This window comes from Phyllobates terribilis, unplaced genomic scaffold (assembly GCF_046119375.1).
Source record: "Phyllobates terribilis strain yellow unplaced genomic scaffold, ASM4611937v1 Scaffold_8__6_contigs__length_399053987, whole genome shotgun sequence".
Taxonomy (NCBI): domain Eukaryota; kingdom Metazoa; phylum Chordata; class Amphibia; order Anura; family Dendrobatidae; genus Phyllobates; species Phyllobates terribilis.
The window spans coordinates 142,296,099-142,311,815 of NW_027362768.1; the positions used below are offsets into that span (position 1 = coordinate 142,296,099).

A 15,717-nucleotide genomic window follows, 5' to 3' on the forward strand; every position below is an offset into this window, starting at 1 on the left:
CTGGTCAAAAAGTTAAGTTATATTAAAAGGGCTAAATGAGTAATAATGTGACGTCCTCTACTCGAAAAGCCCTTTTGTTTACCCTGGGAGATGGGGGACTCTATGTCGGGTCCTACGATGGAGAGATGGGGTGCAGCTGTGGCCCGGACCCGACCCATGCTCAGGGCCGTCACATTAAAAAGGATGGTGTGGGCTTATCCGGGTTGAGTGGCTGATTTACGACTACGCCACCTGTGGCACCTGGTGAAGGCCACCAGCGCCGCTGCAATCCGCTGAGGCATGATGTTATGGCGGGCAAAGTTATTACTACTCTCCACAGGCGGAGCAAGGCCTCAGGGCCGAGGGACAGGATGGAGGGGGTAGTAGTAGAGGAGAACGGGCGCTGCGTCGTGCGGTGTAGCGCAGAATAAACAGTCCGGAGGCCATAGGGGTGAACATCCAAGGCTTTACTCACTTTAGAGATGGCAGAAGGAAGGCGACTCCCTGCTCCCCGCGGAGTCCTGCGGTCACCAGGGACGGGGGTCCGACAACCTCCGAGTAAGTCCAGCATTCAGTCGGGACCCTACACCAGAGTGTTCCTGAACTACAGACCGAATCCTTTCCTGTCCTTGTGTGTAGATAGGCCGGGTCTCCCTCTGAGCTCCTCTCAGAACAAGGGCACGGGTGGCAGCTCCGCTCTGTCCGATACCCGGTGGGATCCTCAGGGCCTACTGGGCTTTCCCGATCAGGACATGGACTACCAAGGTCGGGTGTCGGGGGCCGGTACCCCTCTTGCAGCCGGACTCCCTCTGAATATATCAGCTTGGTGAGGACAGGTGGCGTACACCTCTCCGTCTGCATCCTGCCTGGGATCCATTTGCTGTGGAGCCACACTCTTAAGCTCTGGGCCTTCTTGGTCCTGGTCCTTGACCGGGTCGAGACTTTCCTTGTCTACAGCCTACCCCTCGTCCCAAGGCCGGGGCACGAGGGCTGTGTCTCCATCCGATGCGGGCCCACACAGGATCCGCGTTAGGGTGGGAGATCACAGTCCACTCAGCAATTGACAGCATAGAGACAGTCAAAGAGCGATTGAAGGCCGTCAAAGAACCAAGACCCAAGATGGCTTTTTATTAAATATGAAATTTAAAGTGTAACTAACTTGTAAGTCCTCCACCCTCACCCACTAACTGGTTCCGCTCACTCTTGGTTCCCCTGTCTCCCTGTCACCAGGGGAGCAGCACCTAGTGCATATCAGCTCCCTCTGGTGGAGAAATGTGGTGTTGGATGCAAAGGTTAGGTCCCGACTATCACACTGTTCTTACCTCAGAGGAGGAACCCTACACTCCATTAAAGAAGTGCAGCATCCCTGTGGCGGTCGGACCCTCAGAGGCGCCACATTCCCCCCTGGTAAAACACAGCACGTCCGTGGGCTGCAAAAGAGTAGCACCCAGGAAATTTTCTTTTTAATATAAACATGAACTATCTTCCCTTTATGGGAGGCACATCTTCTTAAATGTTGCATAACAGGTTATACAGTACAAAAAATACAAAAGTATAAAATGATAAAAGTGCTAGCATTTTTCCAGAGACATTTTGTGCAAACAGACGGGTTAAGGTGCAAAGACGCAGAGTCAGTTCAGAAGTGCGAGGGACCTGTCCCAAACCCTCAACGTGGGCCCTGGGGTGGCTGCAGGGCATGAAGATCCTGAGTTGGACCTCCCAGAGAGCCACCCTGACAGGTTCTCCTTCTGAGGTCTTGAGGTAGAAATATATGCGGTTTTTGTATAAAACCAATATGGAGCACCTAAAGAGATGCAAACTATTTACAAGAGAAAGAGTCTGTCTGCTGCCAGTCCGCAGGGACACATGTCTCTAGAAACCGGGATTATAAAATAAGCAAAATGGAAATGTCAACACACATAACTTGTAAACAAAAACTGCAACAGCCGGGGCTGCTTTAAACCTCGGGCTCTCTCCTGGGAAAAGGCTCGTTCCTCCCGACGGAGGCTAACCGGTCCCCTGAGGCCGAGTGCGAGGGGGCGTCGCTCCCGGACACTTTGAGTACATCCAGGGCGTATCACCCTCGCACCCCCTGGTGGCGAGAAAAGGTCACTGTATCGCCAGGGAAGAGGTTCCGGCTAGGGTGTCCGTTCTTCAGACACGGCTTGATGTCCCGCCGGCTGACAAACACATCGTCCTGGTACTGGGGACTTCTAATGAACCCCCACCCCGCCTCATGGTGGAAGCGGGCGACTTGCCCTTCCACTCGGGGACTGGGACGGGTGGCCTCTTCCTGACGAGCCCGAGATTTGGCAGCTTTGGCCTGTACCTCTAGATGTTCACAGCGGAGTTCCCGTTGACGTTGCTCCCGAGCGAGCTGGAAAATCTGGTCGCTGCACCACTGGCTCCTCCTCCGCGCTTCAGCCCGGGTCTCCCGGGGGAAGCTCATCAGGTCCCCCCCCTGGTTGTCCCAGGCCCACTCTTCAGCCTCGGGCCAGGTTACTGCTGGTGCGGGTAGCTTGGTCAACACAGATTGCTGCGGGTCCTCTACAGGCGCGGACCAGTCCGGGTTGGAGCCGGTGGATTCCTCCACAACTTCAGGCACTTCTGTTTCAGGATTAGGGCGGCATCGCAGGTCCCCACTAATAGCTGCCGCTTGCATCTCCGGAGCCAAAGCCTGCTCCCAGGTGGCCGCGTGGGGTATTAAATACTCCGTCATAAGGTCCAGGATCGTTACAGTAGGCTCTGCAGCCGGGGCAGGGGTAGCACACCCACCCGCCGCTGGACCGCTCACGACCTCTGTCACCGCGTCTCCTTGTCCTGGGACCTCAACTCCTTGGCGGCGGGCCCGGATACGTAGCATCATCTCTTCCCACCACGCAGCCGTCGCCGCCTCCTGGGCCTCTCTCTGTCTCCGCAAGAGACCCGGAGCTTCCTGCCGGAGAAATTCAAAATCTCCCGATGTGAGGATACTGCTGCCTCGCTCTCTGCCGGGTGAAGGGCCTGAACCTGGTTCAGCAGGTGCGTTGGTTTGCTCTTCAGAAGTGTCCATGTCTGCCTCTGACGAATGCCAAGCTCTGACTGCAATGGCCGCACCTTGTTGCTTTTCTTCATCCTCCTCTTTCTGGGCGGTTCCTGGGCGGCATGCTGACAGGCCCGCCTTCGCTCAGCCCATCCAGTTTGACGGGCATTACCCCGCGGACAGTCTCTGATGGAAGGGGCAGTCCACATTTTTGGCGCCAAGTGGGAGCCCAGCCCACGATGGGAGATGTTCAAAGACAGTCTTTTCACAGCATTATGGCGCCTGTTCTTCTTGGGCGGGCGCCATTTTAGGCGTAAAACGACAGTTCAAGGTATAAGGCACACAGTACCCGGTAGCAATGGGTACTTCCTTCCTTTGCTGCGGGCACGCGATCCTGCCGACTACGCCAGGTTGTGACGTCCTCTACTCGAAAAGCCCTTTTGTTTACCTTGGGAGATGGGGGACTCGGTGTCGGGTTCTACGATGGAGAGATGGGGTGCAGCCGTGGCCCGGACCTGACCCGTGCTCAGGGCCGTCACATTAAAAAGGATGGTGTGGGCTTATCCGGGTTGAGTGGCTGATTTACGACTACGCCACCTGTGGCACCTGGTGAAGGCCTCAGGGCAGAGGGACAGGATGGAGGGGGTAGTAGTAGAGGAGAACGGGCGCCGCGTCGTGCGGTGTAGCGCAGAATAAACAGTCCGGAGGCCATAGGGATGAACATCCAAGGCTTTACGCACTTTAGAGATGTCAGAAGGAAGGCGACTCCCTGCTCCCCGCGGAGTCCTGCGGTCACCAGGGACGGGGGTCCGACAACCTCCGAGTAAGTCCAGCATTCAGTCGGGACCCTACACCAGAGTGTTCCTGAACTACAGACCGAATCCTTTCCTGTCCGTGTGTGTAGATAGGCCGGGTCTCCCTCTGAGCTCCTCTCAGAACAAGGGCACGGGTGGCAGCTCCGCTCCGTCCGATACCCGGTGGGATCCTCAGGGCCTACTGGGCTTTCCCGACCAGGACATGGAGTGGCAAGGTCGGGTGTGGGGGCCAGTACCCCTCTTGCAGCCGGACTCCCTCTGAATATATCAGCTTGGTGAGGACAGGTGGCGTACACCTCTCCGTCTGCATCCTGCCTTGGATCCATTTGCTGTGGAGCCACACTCTTAAGCTCTGGGCCTTCTTGGTCCTGGTCCTTGACCGGGTCGAGACATTCCTTGTCTACAACCTACCCCTCGTACCAAGGCCGGGGCACGAGGGCTGTGTCTCCATCCGATGCGGGCCCACACAGGATCCGCGTTAGGGTGGGAGATCACAGTCCACTCAGCAACTGACGGCATAGAGACAGTCAAAGAGCGATTGAAGGCAGTCAAAGAACCAAGACCCAAGATGGCTTTTTATTAAATATGAAATTTAAAGTGTAACTAACTTGTAAGTCCTCCACCCTCACCCACTAACTGGTTCCCCTCACTCTTGGTTCCCCAGTCTCCTTGTAACCAGGGGAGCAGCACCTAGTGCATATCAGCTCCCTCTGGTGGAGAAATGTGGTGTTGGATGCAAAGGTTAGCTCCCGACTATCACTCTGTTCTTACCTCAGAGGAGGAACACTACACTCCATTAGAGAAGTGCAGCATCCCTGTGGTGGTCGAACCCTCAGGGGCGCCACATTAACAGAATAATTTAGGATTGGGAATATGAGCATACACATTTTCAGCTAAAACACCCTAATCATCGGTGTTGGATTTAGGTTCCTTGAGCCCAACAGAGATAACTCTGAGGGTCCAGTCTTAATCTGTAGAGAAATTCCCCTTTAACCCTTTCACGATGTGCGATGTACATGAACATCACAAGTTGGGTGCTGGATTATGGAGGAGGCTCAGGAGCTGAAGAAGCAGAAGAAACATGGCCACTGATGGGCTGCAGCAGTCACGTGACATAATATATGGACAGAGGGCTGAGAGCATAGGAGCAGAATCAGTCTGGGAGGTAAGTATAGATTTTTTTTTATTTAGGCAGCACCCGTGGGCTAATAAGGGGTTGTCCAGTAGTGTAAAAAGCTAAGGTTGTGAAGCAAAATAACATGACTTTCAGCGTTTTTTCAACGTTTTTCACCCATTGGAAGTAGTGTGGATATAGTTATCAGGTTTTGCTGCATTTTTAGTGAAAAAAAACAAGTTGAGCAGTATGAGAAACTCATTTATTTTTGTGATTTTACCATCTTGTCTTGGGCATCTGAGATAGCAGTTTGGATAGTACAGGTTAATTAAATTAGTGATGTGTACACAGTAAACATTGGCTGAGCTAGGTGTGAGATTGAACAATACCTGTGGACCACGGAGGTGTGAAATTGAACAATGACTGAGCAGGTCACTGGCAGACTGTAGTGTGAAAGTAAATAGTGTCCTACAAACTCAATGCACTGCCAGTGTTTTAGAAAAACTATTTTGAGACTAGCCCTCTTGAAAACCATTTCTTGTGTGAATGCGTTACCACTGTATTGTTTTCATCATTCCTCCAATAGGCAATATGTGCTACGTTCCAGATGATGTTGAGCAATTTTCAAGATTATACACTTCTTAAAGGGAATCCGTCAGCAGGTTAGAGAGTACAAAGAACTGAGAAGATTAATATACTGTATAGTTTTGTTGGTAAAGATTCACAATAACTTGTATTTTCTTAAAGAACCATCTGCTAATTTTGGGCTTTGGAGTCCAGTGGGCATATATAGACAGGTGTCAATCATTTACTAGGACCACCTAATGGACTTCTAAGTTAAAAGTGGGGAAGAATTAAAATGCAAAAAAATTCTGTTCTATATATTTAAACTAGAGATGTGATAGTCTCCTGAAATTAAAGGAGTTGGCCACTACTAGGACAACACCTTCTGAATCTAAATGTTTGCTCATTTTAACATAGTGGCCAGCCGCAGATCTCTATTTTGGTTGATCTTCAATACGTTCAAAAACGGGGACAATGACGCCAGTGCTGATTGGGCGCAGGGCTCACGTGGCGCAACAACCTCACATGAACCCCGGGAGAGCGAGTGTCGACACCGCTGGAACGGCGCTAGCACTGGAGGCGAGAATAGATGTTTTAGATTGAGAAGGGGTTGTCCTAGTAGTGGACAACCCCTTTAAATTATGTCAAATTGACTGAAATTCAGCCACCAGATTCGATTTGGATATTGCAAATTTGGTTCAAATTGAAACTGTATTATTATGCACACCTTTCCTCACCTTTTGTTACAATGCTGTTACCATAGCTCCCTGGTCCTCCATTCCAGTATTCTATTTTTCCAACCTTCTGGTATTCCTCCTAGTGTGTAAGGTCAATTTGAGGCTTGTGATTGACCTTATGTGGTCATATGGAGGGCGACTTGCATAATGATCGTGGATCTGCGTACTGGGACACAGGCTTGGACTGGCCCACAGGAGAATAGGAGAATCCTCTGGTAGGCCACCCCTGTGAAGTAGTGCTGATGAGCAGTGCTATTGTACTTGATTCACTATTTGCAGAAAAAGGCATTATTTAGGAAACAAGCTAGCAAAGTTAATATTACATAGAAGCAAAAGTATATTTGTGTACTGGGGACAGGTAATTTGTTGCATGTAGCTGAACAGTGAGCCCCAATTGTCAACGTCAGTGGTGGGCTATTGCCAACCCAGTCCGACACTACTGAGGTGTAAGAATAGATTAAGAAAGGTGAACATAAAGTGATTTTTTTTAAATTTATGCCTTTTGCTCTTCACCATTTGAGCAAATCAAAGACCCCAAATTTCAGAACTCGAAAGAATTTACGTTTTGGGAAATTCTCAGTGAAGTCAATTCGCTTATCTCTACATTTAACATAAACCTTGACTTAAACAGCAGGTCATTTTAGGGATGAGCAGACCCGTGGAATTTCTGGTTCTGGAACCCGACCCAAACTTTATTCCAAAGTTTGGTTCGGGTACCAGAACTGTACCCAAACTTGAACCAGAACCCCATTGAAAACATTGTGTACCCGAACTTTTGATCTGGAAAATTCTCTCTCGCTCTCTTTTTCTTCTGGAACTTCGAACATTGCAACGGATTTCCCGGAGAAGTCCGTGTTCAGCATTTAGCACCGGTACGAACTCCGAACTTTTCAGTTCAGGTTCGCTCATCTCTCGTCATTTTCTGATGATACGCTCACTTTATGAAGACCACTGTAAAATATAGTATAATGGGTGATGGTAACTATCACTCCACATCATTATCTTCTATATGTGCTATCAACATTGGGTTTACAGTAACGTGAAAGTAGGACTTCAGGTTGGTATCTGTCCATTTCCTGAGAGTAACTAAACTTTGTTTTATTTCAATATTAATCAACTTTGCAAAGTTATGAATCTTTGTAATATGCTCCATTAACTTATTTTCCTTCCTTCACTCTCAAACACCAATGCAAAAGTGCTGTTTTAGATGCCTAGTTCATGCTACTTTAGTAGCTGCTTCAAACTGCTGCTCTAGTAAGAATGCATACTCAAATACTATTTACAAACACTTTCCCTGTCTGAACTTTTTCTTTCCATGCTGGGACAGGCAGAGTGTTTATGAATAATGTTTGAGAACACATTTTTGCTAAAACTGCAGTTCAAAGTAACAACTAAAGGAGCTTGAGCTAAGCAGGTAAAACAGCACTTTCAGTATGGTGTTTGAGAGAGAAGGAAATAAAATAAAGTAATGGAGTAAATGACAAAGATTCATAATTTTGCAAAGGCTGATCAATTAAAAAAAAAAAAGTTTAGTTACTCTTTTATCACATTGATCATTATCAATCCAGAGGCTTTGAGCTCACTGTAAGCAACGTTCCATCGAATATACCGTATATATTTACTATGAAATGATGCCCGTATGTGACCAACATATCAGATGAGTAAAATTGTGCACATCAAAATGAATTGTGACCTTTCTTTATCCAGAAGAGATAAGGATGATTTATTTTCAGAGACGCAGCTCCCCTTGCAGGCATTTTTCCACCCCCAAATTTGTACTAACCTCGTATGAAATACAGCTCTGCAAGAGGACAGGGAAAAGGGAATATTGTTCCGTGCAAGTGACAAGAATGAGACAGTCAGATGCCACATCAGCTATAATTACTTTCCCATTTTGAAAGCTGGCAACGGTAAAGCCTAAGACAGCTATTATTAATATTACTATTCTGCAGAGAGATGCTCCCTCACATCAGGCTTAATAATAGTAATACAATTTTATTATTCCGAGACTTTTCTGGGTGAAATTACATCTCCATTATGATGCATATATCTCAGGATTTTTTTTTAATATTCTAATGATAGATGCAAATTAGATATGAACAAACACATTTGCAAGAAAAGTTATGAAAAGACTTGTAGGAACATCTGAAGGACAATTATTCCATGTTTCTTCTTCTACAGGGCTGGATACCCTCCACCTGGTAACTTCCCAGGGACGATACGAGCTCAGAATCGATATGCGAGATGGCCAAGAGTCTGTGTATGCGTATTACAACAAATTTTATGTGGGGGATCCGCGCAGTATGTACAAACTGCGCATTGGGGAGTACAACGGAACCTCAGGTATAACGACAGTGCCCTGTATAAGTAATGGGGCTGGAAAATGTAATGTGATTGTATGTGTCATCGTTCATGTGAAGGTATATATAAGAGATTAGATGTAAGCATCTAGTTACTTGCAGAAATAGCGCCACTCTAGTCCGTGGCTGTGTCTAGTATTTCACCTCAGCCACAGCTACTTGAATGGGACTGAGCTGCAATACTTAATCCAACTATTTATGATCTACTTGATTCCTGTCTGATTGTGTTCGCTTTGAATGTCTCAAAATTTGAGTTTGCCAGCTAATTGAATTTTTGGCAATTCGATTCGCTTGAATCAAGCAAAAGGCCGGCCAGCTGCCATTTTGCTTTATTCCCTTTAGGGCCGGATGGGGTGGAATAATAATAATAAAAAAAAAAACATTTTACATATCTCTCCCTCCACCTCTCCTGGCACCGCAGTTCTTCGCTCGATCCTCCGCTGGCTCCCTCCCTACCGACAGTTTCGGTATTCTCTCTTGTCGTCACTGTTTGGTGCATCCGGCTCCTGACTAAGCCTCAAGCTATGGACTTCACGTGATCCGGCTTCACAAGATGTCATGATGCTGTTAGAGGTCTAGATATCGGCAGACGCGCCAAAGACGAAAGATAGAAGGGAAAACCAGAGGCGGAGGGAAAGAGCGAGGCAGCGGAGGACAGAGTGAGCCAGTACAGGATGCAGCAAGCTAGCGGAGGACTAAGAGAGCTAGCGGAGGATGGAGCGAGCCAATACAGGATGCAGCAGCCTAGCGGAGGACCGAGAGAGCCAGCGGAGGACCGAGCAAGTCAATACAGGATGCAGCAAGCTAGCGGAGGACGGAGCGAGCCAATACAGGATTCAGCAAGCTAGCGGAGGACCGAGCTAGCCAGCAGAGGACCGAGCGAGTCAGCTGAGGACTGAGCGAGTCAGCTGAGGACCGAGTGAACCAGCTGAGGACCGAGTGAGCCAGCGGAGGACCGAGCGAGCCGATACAGGATGTAGCAAGCTAGCAGAGGAGCAAGCGAGCCAACGGAGGACCGAGCAAGCCAGCAGAGGACGGAGCGAGCCAATGGAAGACCAAGCTAGTCAGCAGAGAACCGATCGAGCCAGTGGAGGACGGAACTAGCCAATGGAAGACCACGCAAGCCAGTGGAGAACTGATCAAGCCAGTGGAGAACTGATCGAGCCAGTGGAGGATGGAACTAGCTAGCGGAGGACCAAGTGAGCCAGCAGAAGACTGATTGAGCCAGCAGAGGAATGAGCAAGCAGCTGAGGTACAACGAGATGCAGATCAAATTTCCTGACCAAATTCAAGAAAACCTGGTAAATTAAAATTTCGATTTGTTCATTGTTTGACACAACAATGGACAAGAGGGGCGCAGTTTTTGGACAAAGGAAAGAGTGAATTTAAAACGTAATTTTGCTTGAAAGCCAAAATGCAGAGTATAAAGCAAAAGGCTTTCTATAGTATATATGAAAATACATTTCTACCTATATGTTTAGTATCCATGTCTAAGTATGTGTACCAGACCATTGGCAGATGGGGAATTGATAAAAATCATTCTGATTGTCATTATGTTCCTATGAGGTCATTCAGTTTCCACCACTGAGCAATAACGATCCATTGAAGTGAATAGGGCTGAACTGCAATATCACACACAACCTGTGGCAAGTGTGGCACAATTTTTAGAAAAGAGCAGCCATATTTTTCTTATCCTAGGGCAGTAATATTCTCATTACACAGGAGGCCAAAAATGTGTCCCATCATCTGCTTATAAAAGAGTGGATTTTTTTAACCCAAGGTAAACCTTGCTACAATGTGCATATTGAATAATTACTTATGATTTATTCTTCATGACTCATTATAAGGAAAATACACGATCGCACTACAAGTAAAGAAGTGATTGTATTTATCTTTAACTTTTTTCAAAGGCGATTCCCTTACCTACCACCAGGGGCGCCCATTCTCCACCAAGGACAGAGATAATGATGTTGCTGTAACAAATTGTGCCTCGTCGTATAGAGGAGCCTGGTGGTATAAAAACTGTCACCGCACTAACCTCAACGGCAAATATGGAGAGTCAAGACACAGCCAGGTAGGCAGCCACAAGGCTTGTAAGACATGCTTTGGTATAGACGTTCAGCTGTCGGCTCTTTGTCAGCTGAAAATTAACCAATGTATATATTCAGTACACAGTATATATATAAAGACATACAAAAAAAAATATCACTAAAAATAACGCAACAAAAGTACTGGAAATAACACTAAAGAAAAAACTGTTAAGCATTTTTAAAGCATCTTCCTCTTGAAAAACTCTGCGGGTTTGACCACCTGAAAAAGACATGATGTGCCCATATCCTAGGACTATCTGTCTTTCTCTGGAGGACACAGAATGTCTATGCATTTTGTGAATAGTCCATTGAATTTAATGTGAATTGTGTAATACTTCATTTTTCTGTGGGGGCACTGCAGGAAAATTAAACACTTGCTGCTGATTACAGGTGATCGGGGCTTCTTACAGAATATGGTCTGCTTATCTTTAATGTACCCCACTAACAAAAAGGAATTGTACAAAAAAAAGAGCTTTTTTTACCATAAAGGGGTTGTTCTGGACTTTCCAGGTTTTTTAGGATGAGTCATCAACTATATAGTGATTATTTTTATGTGCTGCAGCTCAGTTCCCACTTGCATGAAATGGAGCTGAGCTGCAGTACGCAAGAACCAGGCACTACACAGTGTACGGAGCATATTGTTCTGGTTCCATACAGTGTGCACTTCCAGGGGTTGCGGCTGATCGGTGGAGGGCACCGGATGTCTTACAGATAAGTTATAAATATCTGAGTCCTGCACTAAATTATTTAGGATACTTCTAACATTCAACTACAGCTCTTCTAAAAGTGGATGAAAGCAACTTATTAAAGGCATTGTCCGGAGTTTGTTACGTTCTACAAATGTCACAAGGTTCTAGCACAGGCTTCAATTAGTAGATATAGGGATGCAAGAATTACCTGATGCTGTGCTTCTTCTTAACAGGGTCTGCCATTTGTTAAAGGGAATTAAAGCTTTTTTTATTACTTAAATGCACGTATTTTAGACTACAAATCATTTTTGGAATTGGGTTTCGTTAAAAATGTTGCACCGTTTGGCTTTTAAAGGGAATCTGTCACTAGATTTTTTACCTCCTCATATGAGAGCAGCATAATGTAGAGACAGAGACCCTGATTCAAACGATGTGTCACTTTCTGGATTACGGGATATAGTTTTGATAAAAATAACTGATTGGTAGCTTTCTGCCTATGCACAGTGCACACAGAAAGCTGCCAAACTGTGATGTGGGCAGGGTTATACAGAGATCAGCATTCAGAGAACTGATAGATCAGCAGCAGGGAAAAGAGTGATTTTATTAAAATGACAACATGCAGCCTAGTAAGTGACACATTGCTGGAATCAGGGTGTCTGGCCCTACATTACGTTGCTCTCAGATGGGGTAGCAAAAACTAGGTGACAGATTCCCTTTAAGGCTGTTTGTTTCCCTGAACTTTGCTGGCTGCTTAATGAGATTAACTAAGAATCCACCAGTGAGCTCCTTCTGACATGTAATTCTTTTATGTATTTTACTGAGCTTCTCTCACCTGATTTATAACCACAGACCACATCAAAGGATTGCTGAACTTTGATGTGGTCATACAGTAAATTAGCTGGGAGAGGGCTCAGTAAAAAAAAAGAATAAAAGAGTTACGAACTCTGTCAGAAGATCACTAATGGAGACTTAGTTAATAGTATTTAATTTTGTAGTCAGCAACACAGAAGTTATAGAAGGCAAACTGTGCAAAATTTAGAATGAACCCCAAATGCAAAATTACATTTTAGCCCAAATGCATTTAGGTAAAAAAAATGGTGTCCTTGTCCTTTAAGAAGAAACCTATGACCTAAAAGCAGAAATAACCAGCATTAGTCCGAATAAAAAATATATATCTGTCTCGGTTACCAAACAGGGAATATAAATGGCTTAAAATATCTGCAGCCAAATCAAGGCAAGAAGATTGGGGAAAAAAAGAATATTAAGAATAGTTTGCAGCTTGGTGGGGAGCCAGGGCTGCAAAGTGAAGATTTAAAAGAAATGATTAAAATTTCAGGTCTTGGTATTTTCTTGCTCTGCTCGTATGCAATCTCCTACATCACAGAGAAGAAATATTGTTTGCTTCAGATTCATATCCTGTGTTACAAATACACTTCTTAATAGATAGAAAACCAAAATGATATTACATGTTTTATCTAGATGTTTTTTTTCATTAAAAGATAACACTACATGAAAATGAAAAAAGGTGAAAATCTGGAAAGCACTTCCCCTCGGCATCTGTATATTGCACGCGCCCATATGCATCATGGTATTTGTTATGATTAGGGTTACGGTCATAGGAAAAACACGGCTGAGGAGTTGTGTGCTGTAATTTTTCGCATACTTTTATATAGAAGGCTATAAGCAAAAGATATTGCTATCCAACATTGATATTAAGAATGGACTCTGAAGACCTCCTGTTTGTTTCTTCAAGATTAGATGGTTATGACATTTCATGGCAGTGCAGAATGTAGGTGCAGCACGGGAGGAGACCTAGAGAATGACCAGAAGGAAAAAGGAGATCATTTATTATTATTATTATGCTTTGCTCATATATTGCCATCATATTCTGCAGCGCTTTACAGACATTATCATCACTGTCCCCATTGAGGCTCACAATCTGAATTCCCTATTATTATGTCTCTGGAGTGTGGGAAGAAACCGGAGAACCCGGAGGAAACCCACGCAAAAACCAGGAGAACATACAAGCTCCTTGCAGATGTTGTCCTTGGTGGGATTTGAACCCAGGACCCTGTCAGTGCAGAGCAACAGTGCCAACCACTGAGCCACCGTGTCGCCCTAAGAATGTGCGAAATGTAGGTGCAGCACGAGAGGAGATCTAGAGAATGCGTAGAAGGGAGAAGGGGAGAATGACAGTCACAGGTTATTGGAGTGGTATGAGAATAAAATGTCGTTCTTTAGTGGTCTTTAAATAAGCTATCTTTAAATGGTGGTCTTTAAGTGGTCTTTTAATGAGTGGTATTAATTAGTGGTCTTTTTAACCTTAAAGGATATCCCTGTTATGAGCAGCTATCACTTTTCCGATGAATCGGTGATAAATTCCAGATCGATGATAACTTCCAGATCAATGGGGTGTAACTGCTGAGACCCCCAACAATTGCTAGAATATGGCAGATTTGCCCTTTGCATGAATGGTGCAGCTGTGCACATGCTTCATTCAAGCTCCATTCATTCTTTATGTGACTGACTCACTCACTCATGCACTTGATGGGAGTGTCTGCGGTTGGACCCCGACAGATCTAAATGTTATCACTCATCCTGTGGGTAACCCTTGGAGAAAGAAGGACCCATGGTGGCACTTTCATACATTCAAATGTGTCTGGTACTTGGTACTACAGCTCACTACGAGCTTAGTCTCTTTCAATCGGATAGGGCTGATCTGCAGTAACAGGTACAGTCACATATACAGAAAAGTCTTTGTATCAGATGCAGCATTGAAGGAACAGCAGCACTTTCATTGTTTCATTGATCAGTGGATGATAGGGGGTACCCCTGGTGGCAGATCCTAATTGATTTTATACTAAGATGGAATATGCTAAGCATCGACATGATTGGATGTAGTGGTCACACGTCCATCCTTATGGTTCAGGAGGTACAGAGATTGTCAGAGGATCTAGAAAGGTTTGGAAATGATGGATAAGGTGCTACTTATTAAATTGAACTCATTAAGAATAGTACGCAGTAAGCTCCTCTTGGAGGATGTAGAAAGCCTGAAGAACTTTCAAAAAAGTTTATATTAATAATATAGGCAATTATAAGAAACTTTGCAAGATATCTTATCAGGGAAATCTGCTTCTTTTTCCACTTATGAACGACTTCTTCCTCTACCTTTTGAATTTACCCTTTACTCTAAAAAAACAACTCAACTATGTCTCGCTCAGGTCACACAGCCTATTTTACTCTATGGAGAGGACGGGGAGGAGGAGTGAAGAGCAGAGTGAGAAAACAGGCCGAGGCAGATATAGACAGATCGTACTGAGCTTTCTGAATGGAGTAAAGGAAACAGGCTGAGGCAGATATAGATAGATTGGGCTGAGATTTCTAAGTACATTGAGAAAACAAGCAGAGGCAGATATAGAAAGTTCGTACTGAGCTCTCTGAATAGAGCAAGGGAAACAGGCAGAGGAACATATAGAAAGATCATGCTGAGCTTTCTGAGTAAATTGAGGAAACAGGCAGAGGCAGATATAGTCAAATTGTACTGAGCTTTCTAAATAGAGTAAAGGACACAGGCAGAAGTAAATATATAAAGATCTTGCTGGGCTTTCTGAGTAAATTGAGAAGATAAGCAGAGGCTGCTATAGAAAGATCGTGCTGAGCTTTCTGAGTAAATTAAGGAAACAGGCAGAGGCAGATAGAAAGATTGTACTGAGCTCTCTGAATAGAGCAAGGGAAACAGACAGAGGAAAATATAGATAGCTCATGCTGAGCTTTCTGAGTAAATTGAGGAAACAGGCAGAGGCCGCTATTGAAAGATCGTGCTGAGCTTTCTGAGTAAATTAAGGCAATAGGCAGATATAGAATGATTGTGCAGATCTTTCTGAGTAAATTGAGGAAACAGGCAGAGGAAGATATAGAAAGATAGTGTTGAGCTTTCTGAGTAAATTGAGGAAACAGGCAGAGGCAGATATAGAAAGATAGTGTTGAGCTTTCTGAGTAAATTGAGGAAACAGGCAGAGGCAGATATAGAAAGATCGTGCTGAGCTTTCTGAGTAAATTGAGGAAACAGGCAGATGCAGATATAGAAAGATTGTGCTGAGCTTTCTGAGTAAATTAGGGCAACAGGCAGAGGCAGATATTGAAAGATTGTGCTGATTTTTCTGAGTAAATTAAGGCAACAGGCAGAGGGAGATATAGAAAGATTGTGCTGATGTTTCTGAATAAATTGAGGAAACAGGCAGAGGCAGATATAGAAATATTTTGCTGAGCTTTCTAACAAGTCTTTTACCTCACTCCAGATCTGAATTAATATCCACATAACTCAGCACTGCTATAATTTTCTCCATG

At 45.2% G+C, this 15,717-nt stretch overlaps 1 protein-coding gene across 3 annotated transcripts in view; it reads left to right on the top strand.

Annotated features, from left to right (window-relative positions):
- The window catches only part of LOC141156879 (tenascin-R-like), a 746,139-nt gene that overhangs the window by 709,369 nt on the left and 21,053 nt on the right, over positions 1-15,717 (top strand). For all 3 annotated transcript variants that reach the window (XM_073643379.1, XM_073643380.1, XM_073643378.1), the window contains 2 exons: positions 8,413-8,574; positions 10,502-10,665. In XM_073643379.1, coding sequence (XP_073499480.1) covers positions 8,413-8,574; positions 10,502-10,665 — 326 coding nt within the window. The remainder of the gene's footprint in view (positions 1-8,412; positions 8,575-10,501; positions 10,666-15,717) is intronic.